At 39.5% G+C, this 15,449-nt stretch overlaps 1 protein-coding gene across 1 annotated transcript in view; it reads right to left on the bottom strand.

The window, feature by feature from the left end:
* The window catches only part of ATP8A1 (ATPase phospholipid transporting 8A1), a 207,296-nt gene that overhangs the window by 104,041 nt on the left and 87,806 nt on the right, over window positions 1-15,449 (bottom strand). The window contains 5 exon segments of the mRNA XM_023753617.1: window positions 165-249; window positions 5,477-5,546; window positions 7,514-7,563; window positions 12,660-12,742; window positions 14,713-14,818. Coding sequence (XP_023609385.1) covers window positions 165-249; window positions 5,477-5,546; window positions 7,514-7,563; window positions 12,660-12,742; window positions 14,713-14,818 — 394 coding nt within the window.

The following is a 15,449-nucleotide window of genomic DNA, read 5'->3' as shown; positions in this document are numbered from 1 at the left end:
AATAATGGGTGGAAATAGCATATAGTATCATGTAAGTAATCAACTTTAATCATTATCTTGCTTCAGGAATCTCTAAGTAAAATAATAACAATGATCCCACAGGATATCGGTAGTCTATGACTTTAAAAACATTTAATCATGCTTTATTACAATAGTACACTCACCTTCTGTAGCAAACTGCTCTAAATGTTTTAGGGTAATTTCTTTGTATTTTGAAGTCTCTGCCAGTCGGTCATAAATGACGGTGTCCTGGAAAACAAACAGAAGGTATAAACTTAAACTAAGTATTCTGAGTTCAATAAAGTTGACGTTGGCAACATTATCGGTAGCAAATCCGTATAAAAACAACCAATCACGTTCAGTATTGGTTTTAAAGCATAGAAGATTGCTCCTGAATAATACCATTTCCATAATGACAATATGAATAAGGTTTTAGTCCAATATTTTCATCTTTCTCCTCTGAATAAATGTGTAGTCATTCCAATATTCAAGATCTCATATTCTATCAACACATCACCTTCCACATGCTGCAGGCTTCCCCCCCCCCCCCCCCCCGTCTCTGAAGGTTGTGCAGAACACGGCAGGGTTCCCAGGTGCCCAAGGAAGAATGGTCCAGCCTCAAAAAGTTCAACGCTGAAGAGCCTGCCCTGCTGCAACTTCCCAGAGCCTTTAAAATGCTACTGTGGCCTGACCGGTGTGGCTCAGTGGTTGAGCATCGACCTATGAACCAGGAGGTCAGGACTTGATTCCTGGTCGGGGCACCTGCTGGGTTGCGTTGTGGGCTCAATCCCCAGTGGGGGGCATGCAGGAGGCAACCCATCAATGATTCTCTTATCACTGAAGTTTCTGGCTTCTCCCTTCCTCTCTGAAATCAATATAAACATATTTAAAAAAATAATTAAGATGCTACTGTGTGTGATGCATCTCTATATGGCTGTGCCAAACTCATTCACTCCTAACCTTTTCGTGGTAACAGCACCTTTGATGGGACCGTACTGACAGAAGGATTCTGAGACACGGGTCTAAATCCACTGAGAGGGCTGGTGGGTAGAGTAGGGAGAATCGTGGACACACCCAGCATCGCCACAGAGCTGTGTACTTCTGCCTGTGTCACTTTAGCTGGCAAACTCCATTTCCTCAGCCTGTAAAATCCAACTCCTGGATTCTCTTTAAAGCCCCTTTCTGCTTTAACTTCACAGACCACGTATGTTTCTCGAAGTCTTGCCCCTTTGTAAACTGCCTATTGTGCCTTCAGTTACTCTTTGGCCTGGGTTGAACATTTTAAGAATTTTAGTGTTTGGCCTTCCTGGTTTTATTAGACCAGGAAAAAATAAATCATTTACCTGCAATTACTTTCTCAGTGGTATTCCCCACGCCGGGGTCTCTGGTCTCAGGGCTGCGCTGGAAGCAGACTAATGGACGATGATTTAGAGCCCTTGGGAGCAGCAGAACCCAGTGACCTCAGAGCAGATGGAGTATTCCCGGCCTCAATTAGGAATTTCTTTTCATTTTTCAGTGGCGGGATGGGAAGGGGGGGCAAAGCAAAGGAAACGATAATTTCCTCGCATGGCTCCTTTCTGAGAATGAAAGGTATACCTTAGGAACTTTTTTTTCCCCCCAGAGACTAATGACATTTTCAATGAAATTAAAATAGGTCATTTTATTTATTTTATTTTTTTTTTTTGGGGGGGCTATCAATTTATTTTATTTTTTTCCTTCTACTCTTTTTTATTTTTATTTATTTTTAATTGTTTTATTGCTTAAAGTATTACAAAGAGTATTATATATGTATCCTTTTTTTTTTCTCCCCTTGACCTTCCCCTAGCCTCCCATACCCCCCAGTGTCTTGTGTCCATTGGTTATGCTTATATGCATGCATACCAGTCCTTCGGTTGATCTCTTACCCACCCCCCAACCCTCCCAGGCCATTTTAAAGCTAAGAAAATCTTTTAAATGATTAAATCATGTAAACAAAAGTGATAATAGGGCTGGGGAGAGGAAATTCTGCAAAGCAGCCAAGCATTCTGGTCGGAGAAACTGATGATCAGAACAGGAGAATTTTCTGCCCTCTTCAAGGCGTGGAGGAAAGCGGGGGACAGAACGTGACTTTCTGCACGAATCGTATGGCATGTCTTTAAGTGACAATCACAGTTGGCCATCCTTACATGTGAAAAGTAAATAGGCATAGATAATGTGTATTTTTTTTTCAGGCTAATTTATCAGTTGATAATTTTGTGTGGCCCCCAGATGATGTTATAAATATCCAAATGGCCCTTGGCAGAGAAAAGGTTCCCCACCCCTGTTCTAGAGGAACTCTTCAGGTGCGATTGTCTAATTCGCTAATTCCACTCCCACCTCTTCGACTCTGTCTAATCTAGAGTTTATTCCATTTACTGACATTCTTTCTTAAATTTATTTATGGTTTCTAATTTATCTTACAGGTAGCCCATTCTCCCCTCCCCCAATTTATTTTTTAATATAAATAACTAGGAGCCTAGCGTGCGATTGGAAATCACACGGCCCTGCCCACCCTCTGGTCCGGCCCTGCCTCACTCTCCGGCCCTTGAAGCAGCTGCAGCCGCTGCTGATCAGGCCCTCCCCCAGCACAGGCACACGGAGGCCCCTGCCGCCCGTCCCCCACGCTGCGCACGCAACCTCCTGTCCAGTACAGTGTCCCGGTTAATTAGCATACTACTCTATTATATATATAGATTGAAAATAAAAAAATTATAATTTTTTTTTATCATGTTGAACTCTAGACATCCTTTGCTAGACTGGTCCATACAAATGACTTCAACTGGAGTGCATCCACACTCCAGTCTTGCTTTCTCCCTCTCTGCCTGCATCCCCATCTATTGGGTCTCTAACCCCCAGCAGAGGTTGGCATGAGCTTTGCTTAGCCTCATTGCATCACTGGGAAGCTCACCGCTGTCTTAAGCTTCAAGGAGTGGAAGTTGGCTCCCACCTGCATGTTACAGAAAGAACTATTTGCCACCTTCGCCCCACAGAAACCAATTTCCAGCCACTCCTTCCTGATTCCAAACCCAGGGCCTAGGACTCCCACCCCACTCAGCTCAAGCTTCATTTCAATGTACCGCTTTGACTTTCTATTCCTATTTGCTTTTGAGCCTGGTTTTGTCTTTTTTCTCCTTATAGTGTTATCCATCACTGTCATGATATTAGAATTGAGGAGATACATCAAAGTATGAACAGACCATCTAGCTTGACTGGAAAGTATTAGTGATGGCTTCTTAATTGACTTCTATAATAATAAAACCATAATATGCTAATTAGACTAGACGTCCTTCCGGACGACCTTCTGAACAAAGCCAGGGCGGCCAGAGGGAAGCCCGGGTCCTGGGTACCAGAGGGAAGCCAGTGCTGGCAGCCGGGGGAAGGAAGGCCTACTTTTGCACGAATTTTGTGTATCAGGCCTCTTTGGCTTATTACTAAAGTACTATGTTACACTTGTCACTGTTGATTATTCACTCTACCAAGGAATCATCTCCTCCAAATTTCAGTCTCCCCTCACCCCCAGATCCTCTGAGTTTCACCTTTAGTCCTGCTCTCTTTTCATGTGATATTTTCTTCCTGTGAGTTCTCATCCATCTTCTGCTTTTAGTTTCCACCTACACTGTTATCTCCTAAATCTGTATCAGCACCCCAGTTTTCCTCCCCCAGGAAATCCAGGTTATCTCTGCCTTATGGGCCAGAGGTTGCCCCCAACACTCTATCTTGGAAGTGGTATCAGTTAGTAAACTCAGCCAAGTAGAAATCTGACAATAATCCTAGACCATCTCTTTCCTCATCACCCACATGTAATCGGTTACTAAATCCTAAATCTCTGTCCTCTCGTTCTCTCTGCATCTGACTTGGTTCAGATCCTTAACAACTCTTGCCTGGACTATCATCTAATAGCCTCAATTGGTAACTCCATATACATCTCTTTCTTGTCTTAACTCATCTTCCTAAATGGCATTAGAACAATCTAGAAACAAACATAAAAGTTCTTGGGCATCAAAAAACCTATGAGCTAACTCACCTTTCCAGCCTTACATTCTGCTGTTCTCTGCCAAACAACACGTAGTTCTCAAATGTACCTTGCTGTTTTATATGCTTATGCCTTTTTAATATTTAACCACATTTCATAGCCATTTTGAAAATGGGGAAAAACAATGCAATGAGCAAGTTAATGTTTGCCAACGATGTCTGTGATTATTCAAAAAGGAAATCCAGTGTTTTTATTTTGTATTCAATGCTTTAATTCCCCAAACAAAATTTCTAGGTAGATTACTCAAAACTAAGCAGGACAAAATGTGAGCTGGGTATACTAACCTGGACACTACATCCTCCATTCAAAGTGAGAGGTCTTAAGGCTCTCTTTATCCCCTTATCACTGAGTGTTACCATGGAGATGCAGACGATCTTTACAAAATACCTTAATATTGTATTCTCATCTCCTCTTTATATATATTTCTCTGACTAGTCTTAAGCTCCTGACAAGTCTTGGGTCTTATCTTCCTATATCCAAATCCATTTCAAAGGCTAGTAGATAAAATGTACACAACAAATAAATGTTAATTGTTTGGATCAACAACCAAAGGAATTCTAAGACTAAACTCATGAGACACCACGAAGTAGTTCTACCAAATGCTTTAAAACCAAGGCATTGAAAAACATTCTCAACAGGAATTAAGTAAGACACTTGGGCTTCATAATAAGGTCAATTTCCAAGTTCCATGGAATTTTAAAATGAGGTTTTTTATTATATTCAAAATTGCAAAGTTCCAAGTTGGTAAGTTACCTGACTAGTCCAAGTAGGCTAAGGTACCTGAAAAGAATAATTCAGAAGGAAAATACTGACCAATTTTAAGAACAACAAAAAAGGCTCTGGTCAGTAGATTTCTTATTTTTCAATGAGTGGAAAGATTTTAACTAGGAAAATTAAATTAGAATGACCTATTGCTGTTTCAGGCAATCTAACCTGCCAACATACCAAAGCCAACCAATAGTTAAAAATTCTGTTATGATTTAAAACAATGCAAGACAAATAGCGATCACCACGTGAAGAAATTATAGCAGTAATTCTGATCCAATCCCCATCCCCCCCATTTCAGTGGTCTTTAAAAATTAAAATTGGTGTGGATCACTACCTTTCTAATACAATTTAAGAATATTTTCTGTATTTAAGTGTCTCTTATCTTCTTTATGTAATATAAACCTTAAATGTTATGTATCAAAAATTAAATTATATGAATAACCTAGGCCACACTTTTTTAAAGCATCAAACTGACCCAGAAGGAATTCCACATTGCACCAGAAGAGACCAAACACTATTACTATAAAACACCAACAAAAGTGGATGTCAGCAACTTCATGCTGCACATCTGTGTTACATTCCCACAGCAGAGTGCTTAACATAGACATTATAAGCCATCATCAATCAAACCTGCAAAAGACAAAAATAAAAACTTACAGCTCCTTTGCAGTAGAGTCGTAACTTCCCGGATGGAGTGCGAACGATCACCGACATTCTTTTCCTGGTGCTGGAAGAAAAGGTTTTCCATAACGTGTCATCATCCTGAGCACACGCATCGATATGTCTGTCATGCCTCATATACTTTAATGGTCACACCGAAAAGATAAATTTGACCAAAATGTGACCACGTATACAAACCATCCCCTGGGTGTGCAGTTGGGTACCTTGGAAAGTTCCTTTACGTTTTTCAAGGCCGTAGGGTACCATCTGCTGCCTGGAGGGATAATTTATGAAACAGCTCCCTAGACACCTGCTGGAGTTATTACCCACCAGGGTAGAGGAGAGCTCTGTTCAATGTGTTCAGATTAAAGAACAACAACTACATTCAAGCCGGTATGTTTTAGGATGAACTGCATGTCACTAAAAACAGAAATGACAGTCTCTCCTCACCACTGCACGGAATGGCTCAATCCAACACCTGCTTTTCAACCTTCCTCTGAGCTGACTTTGCAGCAGTTTCTCACACAGGTGACCATGATCGTCCTGGAATCATCCTCTTCCGCTGGCTCCGTGCCATTATCCTCTGCTTCTCTAACCACAAAGCAGTCTCATGGTCAATTCCCCCCTTTTTCTAATCAACCCTTAAATTTGGAGTTACTCACGGCTCAATCCCTGGCCTTTCTTGTTTCCCTCATTCTCTATTTTATATCCAGCAGATCCAACTCATCTCCATGGCTTTGGGCACCATTGACAGGCCCACGACTACAGAGTTTCTATTTCGCCCACTGGCTTCTCTTTCATGCTCCTGGCCATCATACCCAGCTGCCTACCTCTGACACCTCCATTTGTGTATCTCACGGGCATGTACAATTCAAACATGTCACCCGCCACATCTATTCCTATTGCTGTACCTGCCACCTGTGTAAACAGTACCTCTGTCTACCCAGCTATTCATGCCTGAGACTCTAATTCCTCCCTCCTTTCCCCTTCCACATCCAATCCACCCCCAAGTCCCCCTGACATCCCTCAAGGTACCTGGGTTCTATCAATTTCACTTTATTTTCACTACTATCAGCCTAATTTAAACCACCAATGTTTCTCAAGGAGCCTTTTTAATACCACCTTATTCACCTTTTTCCCTTTCACCCTTACGCCTACCCCCATCACCCTTAAGCATTCTGCATAAGCCTAACCTCCAAACCTTGCTTTCTTTTTCTTCGTGGCACTAACCACTCAGCATAGGGCTTTTAAGTTATGCTAATAAACAAACATGTCCACATGCTAATGGATAGGCTATTTATAAATATTTTATGGATATAATACAAGGGAGCATAGGAAAAACAGCCACTTTGCCCTGTGAATGGCAGTGAAACCTTTAAAGGCCCTTCTGTCTATAGCTGAAGACTATTTGCCCCAAGAATGTAGGTCAGCTGGGAAACGAAATAGGCATGTGGGAATAAAAAGCCTACAACCCAGATATATCACTGATTATAACAGAAGGCCTTCATTATTTGACGTTAAGAAATGAAGTGAGTAGAATAATCTCATTGCTTTCTGCTCTTTCCCACTAGATAGTGACTGGTTTGATACCTAACAGAGACATGGATATGTTTTCCGGAATCCCAGCGATGGTTAGGTATAATGAGCACATAATGAGAGTGGTGGGATCTTAACTCTGATTCATCTTCACTCCACATCAATCTTGGTCCCTCTAAGTACAACACTGTTTCCAGATCATTAGCCGCAAGACTCCTGGTCCTATACCCCACGGCTGTGATGCAGACGGTCACGCTGAAAAATAGTTTTACACTATCTTCAGGCATCCTATCTTGCAACATTCTGAAGGAAGCTGTTTCTGATTTATCGCCAGCTATGAAAATTAAACACTGTACCAAAGATTTTAATGTAATATTTTGTCTAAATAAGTTCAGTTAAAGAAAATAAAGCACACTTTCTTACTTATTTAAAAAGGGAAAAATAACAATAGATAGACATTTATCTTATGCACACAAATCATAGAGCAGATGTTTTTACCTGGTGAACTCCAGGACATTGAGCAATTCATATCTTTCTTCTTGCCCCAGCTATAAAGAAAAGGAATTTATGATTACATAAAGTTGGAAGTTTCTTTGCCTTCTTGTGAATAAACCTTAGTCATGAAATTTTAATGTAAAAAATGTCAACACCAACAAATCGTCCCTTTTGAAATATATCATCTTTTATTGAACTTACTAACTTTCAGGTTAAGATGGAAGATTGAACATTGCCATTTTTTACTTATTGATAGATTTTAAGAGAGAGAGAGAGAGAGAGAGAGAGAGAGAGAGAGAGAGAGAGAAAACATTAAGTTGTTGTCCCACTTATTTATGTATTCATTGGTTGGTTCTTGTATGTGCCCTGACCATGGATTGAACCTGCAACCTTGGCATATTGGGATGATACTCTAGCCTGAACATTCACACTTAATTTCCATACTTCCCAAAGCCCCACTAAAAGGACAGTAAACACTTAAAGAGAAAAACACTTCTAATGGCAGGAAAAAAAAGACAATAGCACCAAAACTTTGAAAAGAGCTCAATGAGTGGTATCTTACTTAGCAGAAACAGGAAGGTCAAATGCCACAGTAGCCACTGAAAAGCTGGGAACCAACCTGATTTGTACCACATCATCCTTCAAAGTCTATGGAAGTGAAACGCCAGACAGCTCTTGGACTATGAGATAAAAGGAGGGGCCTAAAATAGGGAGGACTGGGTAGGAGCTACTTGAAAAGCAGCCCAAACACTGGCCCTTCCTGCACTGGCAGGAGACTGGGGTGAAAGAGGACCTTTCTTCTAGAAGTGGACGGGCACAGCTGAAGATACGGCACTGCCATCCTGATGCTGGATGCTGGGCCTTAATGCCCTGACCCACTCAGCTCCCTACACTGTGCAGCCAGATCTTTCCAGGCAGAAATTGGAAGGTGACTCTGGAGAATCCGACAAACCAAGAGAAGTCCTAGAGGTACAGCTATCAAAATTCCCCAAACTAACCCTACGAGACCACCGTACCAGGAGGCTCATTGTTGACAAATACTCTTATGCTCAGAACTGCCACATCAGCTTTCACGTTCCTCATTCTTAACCATGAGGATCCCAAAGATTCATAGATGTCTACAGAAAGCTGTTAACACGGAACAAAGATACCCAACACACACAGGCAAAGGCAATTAGGAGGAAAGAGAGTTCAAACACAACACTGGATGTCGGCCCATGGAGAGCCAGGTTCTGGGTTTCCTGATGGGCATGGGCTGGGGGGGATGGGGAGATGTGAGCAGGTCCTGATGCCTGGTCACTTGGTTTCAATACCAGATGGAAGTGGCTTGACATATGCTTCATAGGTGGCACTTTCTGTTCTGTCATTGGAATTATACTGCAGTGGCTTCCTGATGGCATGAAACTTGTTGCAGTCCTTTATACTCTTGAAAATATTGCTGCCTTAGGCAGTATATGCTGCTGCTGCTGCTTCTTCTTCTTCTTCTTCTTCTTCTTCTTCTTCTTCTTCTTCTTCATATTATTATTATTACTAGAGGCTTGGTGCACGAAATTCATGCATGGGTGGGATCCCTAGGCCTGGCCGGCAATCAGGGCCAATCAGGTTCCCCATCCCAGCCCGGGGCCTACCAGCTGGGGGAAGGGGCCAACCGCCACTGCAGCAAGTGGGTGGTGGGCTGATTGGGGCCTGTTGGCCGGGGGGAGGGAGCGGAAGGTTGGCCGGCAGGTTCCATTGATGATTGGGGCCTGCAGGCTGGGGGCAGCTCCTGCATCTGGCCCCTGGTGGTCAGTGCATGTCATAACGACTGGTCGTTCCATTGTAATGGTTGCTTAGGCTTTTATATCTATAGATCATTATTATTATTATTATTATTATTATTATTTCCATTGATTTTTTTTTTTTTTCCATTGATTTTTTTTAGAGAGAATGGAAGGGATGGTGAGAGACAGAGAGAAACATCGATTAGTTGCCTCCCACATGCCCCTGATCAAGGCCAAGCCTGCCACCAAGGTATGTGCCCTTGACCAGAGTTGAACCTGGGATCTTCAGTACGTGGATGGAGGCTCGATCCACTGAGCCAAACCAGCTATGGCCAGTATATGCTTTTTAATGGACCCATGAAGACAATGTTTGAAACAGTAAGCTTGCTTGTAACAATTCTTATCTTTTTGTGATTAACATGTATACCCTGTACGCTACTCTTTGGTGGTATAGGAGATTGGCCTTACTGTTCTACATATTACTGTTCTGGTCAAAGAGCTGGTATAGTCTACCATATGCCATATATAAGGGATGCTGTAATTAAATGTTGGTCATTTCTCCTAAGTAGAAAATGAGAAATTTTAGAAAAGAACATTTGAAAGTCAATGTTTAGTTATTGGTGAAGCATGCTTTCCCCAAAACAATTATCACAGCCAAAAACAACTGCAGTGACAGTGTAAGCATTTACACTTTGGTGAAAACTATTGTTTAATTAAATTTTTATGCATGTAAATTTATTTTTTTATGTCTATTCTTTTTGTGAATTTCTTTTAAAATAAAAAATTCAAAGAACTATCATTATTCCTCTCAGAGAAATATCATAAGTATGACATGCATGAAACAAAAACAGCATACTATTAAAAAAGAAATATTGACAGGGCAAAAAAAGTTTTTGGAAATCAAAAACATGATAGGGAAAATGAAAAAAAAATCAATGGAAGGGCAAGAAGACAAAGTTGAGAGAAACTTCCAAGAAGTAGAACAAAAAGGCAAAGGCCTGAAAAGAAGTTAAAAGATTAGTTCAAGAATTCTAAAGAGAGAGCAGAGCAAAAAGAAGGAAGGAAAATGGAATCATTCAAGAAAATTTTCCAGAACTGAGGAATGGCCTATCAATTTACAAATGGAAAAGGGTCCAGTGCTCAGTAAAATGGGTTAAAATGTTCCCACTAAGGCATAGGATTGTACAATTTCAGAACTCTTAGGACAAAGAAGATCCTACAATCTTCAGAGAGGGGGCGGGGGCAGGGCAAGTCACAAAATATGTGGAATCACGATGGGTTCTGATTTCTCAACTAGGTGTGCTAGAAGCCAGAAGACAGTGAAGCAATCAAAATTCTTAAGGAAAATGATTTCCATCCTGAAATTCTATTTTCAGGCAGACTATCAACTATTAGGCACAATGGTAGGATAAAAAATGTTTAGACTTGAAAGGATTAAAAAAACAAATAATTCCCCTTGTATCGTTTCTCAAGAAGCCACTAAAGAATGTGTCCACAAAAACGAAAGAGTAAACCAAGAACAAGGGAGAACGGGCTTTAGGAAACAGGAGATCCAGCACAGACTAAAGGTAAGTAAAGGGAATATAGGACAGTGACCCCAGGGTGACAACTGTAAGACTGTGAACTGTCAGCCAGGGCATCTGAGAGCCCTGCAAGGCAGGAGCCGGGCTTGCTGAGGGCTATCACGACTGTGTCCTCTCCTTCCGTGACAACTTTTTAACCTGATGAAACTCACAGATCATGTGCCCCATCAAAACAAGGGAGTTCCCTGAGAAAGAAGACTTGAGATATAGGAAAAGTCCCAAACAGGAGAAAAATCTAAAGGAATGTAAAATGCCATAGAAGCAGCCTTAGAAAACTGGCCCAGATCAAGGAGAATGGAGGACTTCAAGAAGGATGTCTCAAGAATGGATTAGCTAATGAACAGGTTATCTGATAAAGGTGTGCTAAGAAGGTATAGAGACAATCAGCAATAGGTAGAAAGAAAAATAAGCAATTAAAAAATGTAGACATTTAGCTTTAGGAAATAAAAGGAAACATATTTTCGGGAAACAATTTTAGGTCAGGAAACAATTAAAACAAGAAAATATTGAATATAGCAATGGTCAGCTATGAATATCGCTACAGGCGTAATAATATAAACACTAACTGATGATTTATAATGATATAATTTATATACAATAACGTACATATTCCTTAAATGTATAGTTCAATGAAATTCATATAGTTTGACAAAGGCATACTTGGTGTAATCACCCCCTCAAACAAGATACTGAATATTCTCATCACCCCATAAATTCCTTTGTGCCCTTTTCCAATCTCCTCCCTGACTCCGAGGCAACCACTGATCTGAATTCTATCACCACAAATCACTTTTGCCTGATTTTGAGCTGCATATAAATGAAACTAAAGAGTATGCATTCCTTTGTGCCTGATTTTTTCTCAACGTAATGATTTTGAGATTTATCCAGGCTATTGATGAATCGTTAATTCATTCCTTTTTATTGTTTAGATATCCTATTGTATTAGCATATCATAATCTGTTTATCCATTGTCCTACTGATGGACATTCGGTTTGTTTCCAGTTTTTGGCTACCATGAATAAAGCTGCTAAGAACATTCCATTAGACATTGTTTTGTGGACACAGCTTTCATTTTTCCTGGGTAACTATGAGAACAAGTTCTGGGTTAGGTGCAAGTTTACTTGTACTATTAGAAAACTCTAAAAGGTTTTCTAAAGGGATTGCATCATATTGTGAGTCTACTAGCAATATCTGGGTGCTCCACTTCCTCTATATTCTCATTAACATTTGGTGCAATGGTTTTTATTTTAGCCCTTTTGGTGATATGCAGTGGTATCTCATTGTAATTTTAATTTGCTACTGATCAAGGCCAAGCCTTATCTTATCTTTTTGTGATTAACATGTATACCCTGTATGCTACTCTTTGGTGGTAGTCCCTAATGACTAACAATGTTTTTTCATGGGCCACTGATACATCTTCTTTTGAGAAATGTTTAAGTCTTTTGGCCATTTAATAAACTGGGTCTGATTACTTCTTTAACCAAAAATTGTAATACAAATATAGTAATATTGGAAAGATATGGTGAGTCAGAAGAGCTAAATCCTCATTTAACATAATAAAACAGAAAGTCAATAGACACGTATAATATTGAAGAAATTATATTAATCACAGGTATCATTAATCACATACACTCTTTGAAAATATGAGATGTATAAATGCCTGAAGAAAGAGATAAAGTAATAGAAGGTGGTTGCCTCTAGAGTAGAGAACCTCTATTTTAAAACAAGCCTTTTGGTATTATTTTATCTTTAAAGTTATACATGGTTTACTTTGATGAAAAAAAGACTTAAAAATAAATAACTTACTGAATTTATAATCACTGAGTCAGGTGTTCTTCCAGTGAAAACAAAATTCAATTGCTTGGCTGCTCTGACCAAGGCTCCCTCATCTGTTTTGGGAAAATAGGAGAAAGCAAATACATGGTGATATAAAAATTATTCCCAATGCAAGAGAAATACATCACTGTAATATAATCTGCTGTTTAATTTTTAAAATAATATATATTGAATTGATTTCAGAGAGGAAGAGAGAGGGGGAGAGAGATAGAAACATCAATGATGAGAATCATTGATTGGCTGCCTCCTGCATGCCCCACACTGGGGACTGAGTCCACAACATGGGCATGTGCCCTGACCGGGAATCGAACCGTGACCTCCTGGTTCATAAGTTGACGCTCAACCACTGAGCCACCTCGGCTGGGTGCTGTTTAATTTTTAAAGCATTAAAATTCTTCTTATTATGGCTCCTGTTATGCAATCTATTTACTTTAACATTATATAACAATGCCAAAGGAATGAATATAATAATCTGAGATAAGTATAAACCCAGAGTCCTGTTTTTGGACATTAAGACTCAGTCTTTATTTATTTATTTATTTTTCATTTTTTAAAATATATTTTATTGATTTTTTACAGCGAGGAAGGGAGAGAGATAGAGAGTTAGAAACATCGATGAGAGAGAAACATCGATCAGCTGCCTCCTGCACACGTCCCACTGGGGATGTGCCCGCAACCCAGGTACATGCCCTTGACCGGAATTGAACCTGGGACCCCTCAGTCCTCAGGCCGATGCTCTATCCACTGAGCCAAACCGGTTTCGGCAAGACTCAGTCTTATTTGTAAACAAGAATGAAAATGTACATGTACCTCTTGGTCTAGCATATTTTCTAGAAAAACCTTTCTCAAAATGAATGACACAAAACTGCCTTCTTACATTTTAAGTTTTTCCTCCTAAAACATTGATTGTAGAAAAACTAATGCTACTAATTGAAAATTTGATTTAAATGTATATTAATGAATGGATGCTTGATTTTTTCATATATTAGTTATTGTCATCACCATGCTACCTTAAAACTTCTTGTTGCTGAGGGTAGGGTGTGGGGTAAGAGAATGTTCACGTAGTTTCTATCCCAACAATGTGAGATGTAACATTTCTTATACTTAGAAGGAATTGGGTACACTCTACTAGGTTATAGCTACTGGTTTAGAATACAGTTTAAAATACTTTTAACAAAGTTCCCCAAAGTGTGTTCCTTCTTTCCTAAAACCTTATAATAATTGAATTGACTATTTACTCAAATTTACATTGAAAATAGGTCTAAAATTAAGCTCAAGAATTAACTGTGCTAATACATTATTTTATGGAATCCCTTCAAATGTGTAAATCATCCTCATCCAGCCGAAACCGGTTTGGCTCAGTGGATAGAGCGTCAGCCTGCGGACTGAAAGGTCCCAGGTTCGATTCTGGTCAAGAACATGTACCTGGGTTGCGGGCACATCCCCAGTAGGAGGTGTGCAGGAGGCAGCTGATCGATGTTTCTCTCTCATCGATATTTTTAACTCTCTATCTCTCTCCCTTCCTCTCTGTAAAAAATCAACAAAAAAAATTTTTTAAAAAATCATCCTCATCCAAATAAATACACAATAATTTATTATCGATTATCATTCCCCAAAGAGGGAAGCAAAACTGGTGTTCTAAAATGCAGACTATTTAGGCAAACAGATCTTCCTTTTCTGTCTGCTTATGTGCAAAAACAGTTTTTGACTAAGTTTTTTTGAAAAGAAGAGAGAATTACTATGTGCATATAAAAAAATACTTTCGCTTATTTGAATTTTGTTATTCAAATTTCTATATGTTATGTCATCTACCAAAATTATATAAACAAAGTTTTATAAACATATAGATATATTTAATTCCAAGAGCCAAGGTTTGTCTAATTAGTAAATGATTTTTTTATCTAAAAAACATAAGTTGGTTATTTTAATTTTTCAAATTAAATTGATTTTTTTCTTGACAATCTCAAATTTCAGAATAATTTTCCACTGGAAAAAAAATACATCACAATTGCGTCATTTGTACCTGGAGATGCTGCTTGATAAATAAGCTTGTCGCCTTCTCGCTCTGGTACTGCTGTGTGACAGACTGCCATCATGGTGAGAAATTCACAGATTACAGGTGCAGTTGGCTGTAAGAAATAAAGCTACATTAGACCTTCTCACTTAAACATTCTGACACTCATGACAGCAATATTCCTTCATGCCCATCTATTAAGAGTGTAGCTATTAAATATAGAAGGTATGAGGTTATAGCTAACTAAGAAGACAACATTACTATGAAGAAAAAATATTTTTAACTAAAATCATTCATTCTTGTACTCTCTCATTCATTTTTAAACATTTATACAAGACAACTCTGTGTTGTCAAATAGAAAGAGTACAGTGAAAAAAGTGGATATGGTCAAATACTGGGCTTAGAAGACAGAAGAGAAAGTCTAAAATGTTCTTGATCTGGTTTTAACTCCTGACCAGATTTAATTTTTTTTTCTTTCTTCCTTTCTTTCTTTTTTTTTTACAGAGAGAGGAAGGGAGAGGGAGAGAGAGATAGAAACATTGATGAGAGAGAAACATCATCGATCAGCTGCCTCCTGCACGCCCCACACTGGGGATTGATTCCACAACCCAGGCATGTGCCCTGATCGGGAATTGAACCAGAGACCTCTTGGTTCATAGGTCAGTGCTCAACCACCGAGCCACACTGGCCGGGCCCTGACCAGATTTAAATTTTAGGTCTCTCATCTTACTGTGGTTCACTATTTT

The sequence above is a fragment of the Myotis lucifugus genome, unplaced genomic scaffold (assembly GCF_000147115.1).
Source record: "Myotis lucifugus unplaced genomic scaffold, Myoluc2.0 scaffold_48, whole genome shotgun sequence".
NCBI lineage: Eukaryota > Metazoa > Chordata > Mammalia > Chiroptera > Vespertilionidae > Myotis > Myotis lucifugus.
Note: the sequence above shows the minus strand (reverse complement) of the source record. Positions and strands in the feature narration are given on the sequence as shown.